The sequence below is a fragment of the Hypomesus nipponensis genome, chromosome 21 (assembly GCF_054491055.1).
Source record: "Hypomesus nipponensis isolate SF chromosome 21, ASM5449105v1, whole genome shotgun sequence".
In the NCBI taxonomy this organism is placed as follows: Eukaryota; Metazoa; Chordata; class Actinopteri; order Osmeriformes; family Osmeridae; genus Hypomesus; species Hypomesus nipponensis.
The window spans coordinates 9,875,988-9,882,116 of NC_140381.1; the positions used below are offsets into that span (position 1 = coordinate 9,875,988).

Sequence of the window (6,129 nt, forward strand, 5' to 3'; positions counted from 1 at the left end):
CCATAATTATAAGATCTATGTGCAACCACAGCTGCTTAAGTAAGTGTTAATAATTTTGTCAATATACAACATGAACAATCTCAGAACAGTGAACACTGATGAGATTGATATGCTGTGTTTCTGTGCGCATGGATTTGAAATACTTTAGGGATTAACTGTTGAGACAGACTACAATATGTTATTGTCTACGATCTCTATAATATGTTTTAGTAGTCACATTGAGTAGATGGTTTATATCAATAACATTTGTCATGACATTTACACAGGGGAAACAATGTTAATTTCATAAAGAGAATACAATATATAAAAAGGACACAAACAAATGAAGCTGATTTTTCATTTAGTAAATTAAAACATAACTTTTTACTAACCACATATTACAACATTCATAATTGTAATTAACGTATCACTATTATTATCACAAACTAAAATCATTCACTCTTTAACACTTAACTAAACCACTAATTTAACGAATGTACATACAACTTTTAAAAATTGCTTATAAGAGGCAGTCTCTGGTTCAAGAAGTTTGCTTTTCAAGTGCTGACCTGTTGCCTGATCTTCTTAGGCTCAGGGTGGGTCTGAAGACTGTCCCCATCTTCCCGAGGTCTCTTGTGGGATCTGAACTGAGAGTCTTGTCCCTGTTGGAGGTGCTCACTGGATCGCTGAGGATGGTCCTCGTGTCTGATCTTCTTGGAGTCAGGGTTGGCTGGAGGCTCCTCCAGGGGCCTCTTGTGGGAGCTGGACTGGGAGTGGTGACCCTGGTGGAGGTTTTCCCTGGACGTCTCTTCTCTGGAAGCACCAGAGCTTCTCTTCTCTCTCCCCCTGCGCCGGTCATAGTGGCTGGGCTCTAGGCGGCTCCTGTGGGTCTTACTGCACCTCTCCCTGGAGCGTCCACGGCCGGCCTGCTTCTGGGAGGAGAGGGAGGCAGGGCTGGCTTGGCTTCTGTGCTTCCAGTCTCTCTCTCTGCTTCTCCCTCTGGAGGAAGAGGAGGAGGAGGGAGCAGCATCCACAGAACCGGTGGCCTTGGGCAGTTTGGGGATGCGATAGTTCTTCAGCCAAGGGGTCTCAATGAATGGACCGGTCTTAGGAACAGGGGTTTTCTCCTCTTCCTCAACATTCAGAGCTAGTTGAGCAAAAATAACATAGAAATATAAGATGGCATATCCTAGATACCATTTGAAAAGTTATTAACTCCATAAAAACTTTACTCAAAGTAAAAAATTGAAGCTTACTTTCTTTCAGTTTGAGAATCCAACGAGGAATCTTAAATTTATGAGGCTTCCATGTAGAAGGCCTTATGAAGTTTTGTTTATAAGGCATTGTCAAGTGTAAGTAACTGGACTTTATAGAATGAATTTGAGCGGTACATTTGGGGATTTTGTGTTTTGTTTGGTTCTGTATCCCAGGAGAATCTTCATTATGATGTCATTTTTGCATCTTTTAAATGTATTCTTGTAGATCTTGCTATGGAAAATAGAACATCGGCATGGAACTGAGATGAATCTTCTACTTTCCAAAACTCCAGTTTTGGTCAAAGCAGACACCACAGCCTGTCACTCGTTATCTGAGAAGTTTTTTTAATTTTTTTATTCGAGTCATTTCTCTTTTTCCATTTGTGCCCTGTAAGAGGCAGTATAGCCAATTGTAATTCACATAAAGGTGAGCTCACTGATGTCAGCCAGGTGTTGGTGTTGATTAGGGAAGCATCTTGTAGGACCCTTTGAACAGATTCAACATGATACGGTGTTACTATCCATTTGATATCAATATGCCATTTCCAGAAATAGGGTGGTAGTGATAACAACAGCAAGACTGCAACACCGTCTTGCTAGCTACAGAGGTGGTTCAGTTCTTGGTTTGTGTTTTCAGAAGTTGGATGGAGCTATTACTGAGGCATCCACACAACAGTACCCAGACAAGTCCCCATTGACAAATCGATAATGGTTTTATTTTTCTGAGTTGACAATTCCAGACACAGCCAAACATAAACATTGATGATATATAATGACTAATAAACATGAGAGGCTTCAGAACATGCAAAATACAAAACCAGCACAATCGTCAAGAGTCAAAAATACTGGCAGTTGGCAGTGAACACCAAATCAGATAACGCTGCACTATTTCAACTGAACCTACATACCCACCATGAAGGCCGTGTTCTCTATTTCTAAAGACTGACTGACAAAACACTTATCGATGAGCACTGCACAATACTGGCCTTCTCCCTCCAGACACTGTCTGAGAGAGCCGCACCTGAGGAACATCATTGCATGTTGTCACGATGTTGACCTGAATGTAGTCGATGCTGCCTTGAGAAAACATAGATAATTGCACAATGTGTCATTTCTTCAAAGATTAATTAGAAGCTTATTTGCTAATGATTTCTAAAAAGTGTATGTCCACAGGTTGTTTTTTTGTTGTGTCTGTTATTTATTGCTTGAAGATCATATTTATATTAGTGTTTTTTCCTCCCTGAAAAGCCATGGCAACCCTAACTTGGAGGCTGGACATTTTCTTTTCCATAATAACTTGCACTGGTACGGACATTTATTTTCAAATAGCTCAAACAAACATATACACATTGACACACACACAAACAGATTACACACACGGAACAAGAAACATACAAATATGCGGGTCTGGTTGGACTCTGGTATGTATTGTATGTTAGATGTATTTCCTTTTTTTCAAGGTCGACGAGACAACCTGGTATCAGCAGCTGAGACTTAAGATTACGTTTTTATAAACAAAATCTTATACATCATACGCGACATTAGGAGACACAACATACACACACCAGAGACAGTACATACATTATTTACCGTAAATAATTGAAGACTTGAAATGTGTTTGTTTGTCATGGTGACATACTGACCCTATGACAACATGTACATTCTCTTCATTCTTTAGTGCTGACCCTGTGGTCACCATAACCTTAGATGAGACCCTTTGTCTGACACTGTTGGCTCTGCAGAAGATGCGTTTAGATTTAATCAAAAATATTTATTCGTCTGACATTTTTCGGTATCCAGTAACGTTCATAGTGTTATACATGGGCGTATATTTAGGGGGTACGCTAGGTACAAGTCCCCACCAATATTTTAAGATGACAAAATTGTCCCCACCAATATTTTAGCGAACTCCTTTGTGCTGCAAGTTGGATCAATTCCCCCCAAAATACTTTGCACAATATATTTGCAAAACTCATTCATATTATTGTTTGTCGCCCAGAAAAAGTGAAAAATAAATTTCAAAGTTAACCAATGCACCCTTGAGCCTGCGAGACAAGATGATGTCATTTCATTGGCTGAAGTGGCAGAGTCAGAAACACTTTGTGAATCTTGACTTGCAGAAAGAGAGCTGCCAGAGTAGTCAGACACAGTGAACTACTAAATACACCAGCCTCATATTAGTATTTCGTTTGATCTCAGCATTGATATTTTTGACCCTTTTGTGCTTTGTAGATAGGAAAATGTCACCCAAAACAAAGAGATGTATCAGAAGTTTTCTGCATTGAATTGCAGTTTTTGAAGGGATGTTTAGACAATGTTACCCATGAATGTTATCATTCACACTTATACTTGTAGGTAGTAAAAAGGTGCTATAAATTGGGATGCCCAGATATGATTCATTATTTCATTGCTTAGAAGTCCAGTACAGATGATGTAGGCCTAGTACAGCTCCATAAAACCTGAACCAATTACCTACATATATATATATTTTTTCCCTACCAAAGCTGACACCAAACCTACGCCCTTGGTGTTATATGTTCATAGCATTCATAGTTTCAGTTTCTCTGAATAGAAACCTGATTCTAAAATCTGTCTAAGTTGGGTGTGGTTTCATTATGTTCACTAACAGGCTCTGGAAAAAGCAGAGGATATACAAAGATAATAATAAGGAAAACTACCCACAGCGAGATCTCAAAACAGTGAACACTGATGAGATTGATATGCTGTGTTTGTGTGTGCATGGATATGAAAGGCCTTAGTGATTAACTGTTGAGACAAGACTACAATATGTTATTGTCTGCATCATCCTACGATCACTATAATATGTTTTAGTAGTCACTAAATTCATTGAGTGGATGTTTTAACATCTGGGCACAATGCACTTGGCCTGCTAGGCTATAGAAACTCCCCTTGCTTACCCCACTGTACAACAGTTCAGGGACGCAAGTTTGATATCAGCTTCGGCAGGGACATCAATAGTTAATGCTAGCGCGCACATTTTTCGCATTCATTTGAGCGCTTCATGTAATATCGTTTTTATGTTTTAGTCAAAATAAGATGATCGGTAGGTCGGTATAATTTAGAAACTATCTTTAGTTTAGTAATGTTTTCTTAGCCTACCTCAATTCTGACTTGTGTGCCAAGTCTGACACATAGACTTCTGTGTATGCGCTGCAGTGGCTATTTGGCAAGCTCAGAAGAGTGCTCTGCGTGCATCGGGTTGTGTTTTCGGTTAAACACTTTTACAAGCATTGATTGGGATACTGGGTTTATTTTTTCTGGGATTATTAATCTAAATTAATGCACTGACTAATAAAGTAAATTGTTAAAATTCAAACTTTTGATTTTACTGGGGCACAGCAGATTTATACTGGGGCACGTGCCCCAGTAAAAAGGGTCTAGCGACGCCCCGGAAAATCATCTTGGCAAATGAAGAGGTATGTCACAATGTGAGTCATGTAAGGACGAAGGGTGAGCAATAAAATAATGACTTGGAGCTATTCCAAATGTAGAGAATGTGCTAGAATCAGTGTTTTTACTTGAGGTGTGCGCAGCAGTCTGTGCAGTAAGGATTTTTTTGGAAAGTTTGCAAGCTTCCAAGTATGTTTTGCCTTTTTAAACTTTAATTTTTTTAAACTTTACTTTGCTTTGTGCTGAATTTACTTTTTAAAAGTTGGTATTTTTTGCTTAGCTAGACAAATAACCAAACTGTAAATTCTAGATCATGGTTTCGGTTAGATTAAAACCACTTCTATTGATTTGAACTGTTTCTGATTCCATTTTATTCAACACCAACATCCAGATAAGTATCACCAATCAACGTTTGACTACGCTCTTGTAACTAAGCAGCATGCCTCATCCTACCAGCATAACTCATCTCTCATTATCGTCTTCATAAGTAGAGAGGAGTCAAGAACACAGACAGCCAGACCAAGGATTGTTCTTGCTGCAGCCGTCTGGTAGACGATACTGGAGCACACAGGAACGGATCACCAGACATTCCTTTAACACCCAGGTGAAAACTCTGCTGTTCAATAATCTATTGTGTCTATTTATATTTCCAATCATTTTGCTATGTTTGCCCTCATTTGTGATTCTTCTTAATCATTTCCGTTTGACTTTGAGTCAACAGATTTGACTTATTTGTATTGCTTTACTTCTTTCAGCCTTACTTCTATGTGACTTTGTATTATACAGAGTGTATTTGACAAACAAAGCACTTTGACTGTTTGACTTTAGTTGACAGAACTCTCAGCATTCTATAGTTTGATATCACTCGTATGGTGGTTAGGGCCTTCCTTGTAATTGGCAAAAGTACTATTTCAAAGTTTTTTCAGAAGCTTATTTGCTAATGAAAACAGTTTTGTCTCACAATGGAAATACCATACCCTTTGAACATTAAGCAAAAGGATAAAAAAGATTTTAAAGAGATTATATTGCATAAGAACCCTGAACATCTATATGCTGATTTCTCAGTCAAAAGTGGAATGATAACCAACCTGATTTTTTACACAAATCGTACTAGAGTTTGGGAAAATACCATCTTTAAGACCTTCAACTTCGTGAAAGAAAGATGTATTAGCAAAGGCAGTCAAATAACTATATTTAACAGCAAAGATTATAGGCCTAAATCTAAATTAATAAACATAAATCTTTATGATAGCGGAATGGTTTTAATTCAAGGGAAACAAATATTTCTTGTGGATTTTGAAAGCAAATTTGCATCATTAAAACGAGACATAGCAGAAGTGTGAACCAGAACTCATTCCAAAAGGTGAGTCTGATGAAAAGAAGGAAAAGGTGGAAGCCAAGGTGGAGATGAAATTTGTTTTTTATCCATTTGGCCAATTGTGTTTTGTAGGTGTCAGTCTGTGTTAAGAGTTTACAAAAAGTA

The 6,129-nt window shown here is 38.2% G+C and overlaps 1 protein-coding gene across 1 annotated transcript; it reads right to left on the bottom strand.

The window, feature by feature from the left end:
- Window positions 1–222: 222 nt before the first annotated feature.
- LOC146237883 (uncharacterized) lies at window positions 223–1,385 on the bottom strand. The gene is made up of 2 exons (XM_084686003.1): window positions 1,236–1,385; window positions 223–1,126 (listed from the first exon to the last, which is right to left on the bottom strand). The coding sequence occupies exons 1-2, from the start codon at window positions 1,321–1,323 to the stop codon at window positions 537–539; spliced, it is 678 nt and encodes a 225-aa protein (XP_084542129.1). The 5' UTR covers window positions 1,324–1,385; the 3' UTR covers window positions 223–536.
- Between the last annotated feature and the right edge of the window lie 4,744 nt (window positions 1,386–6,129).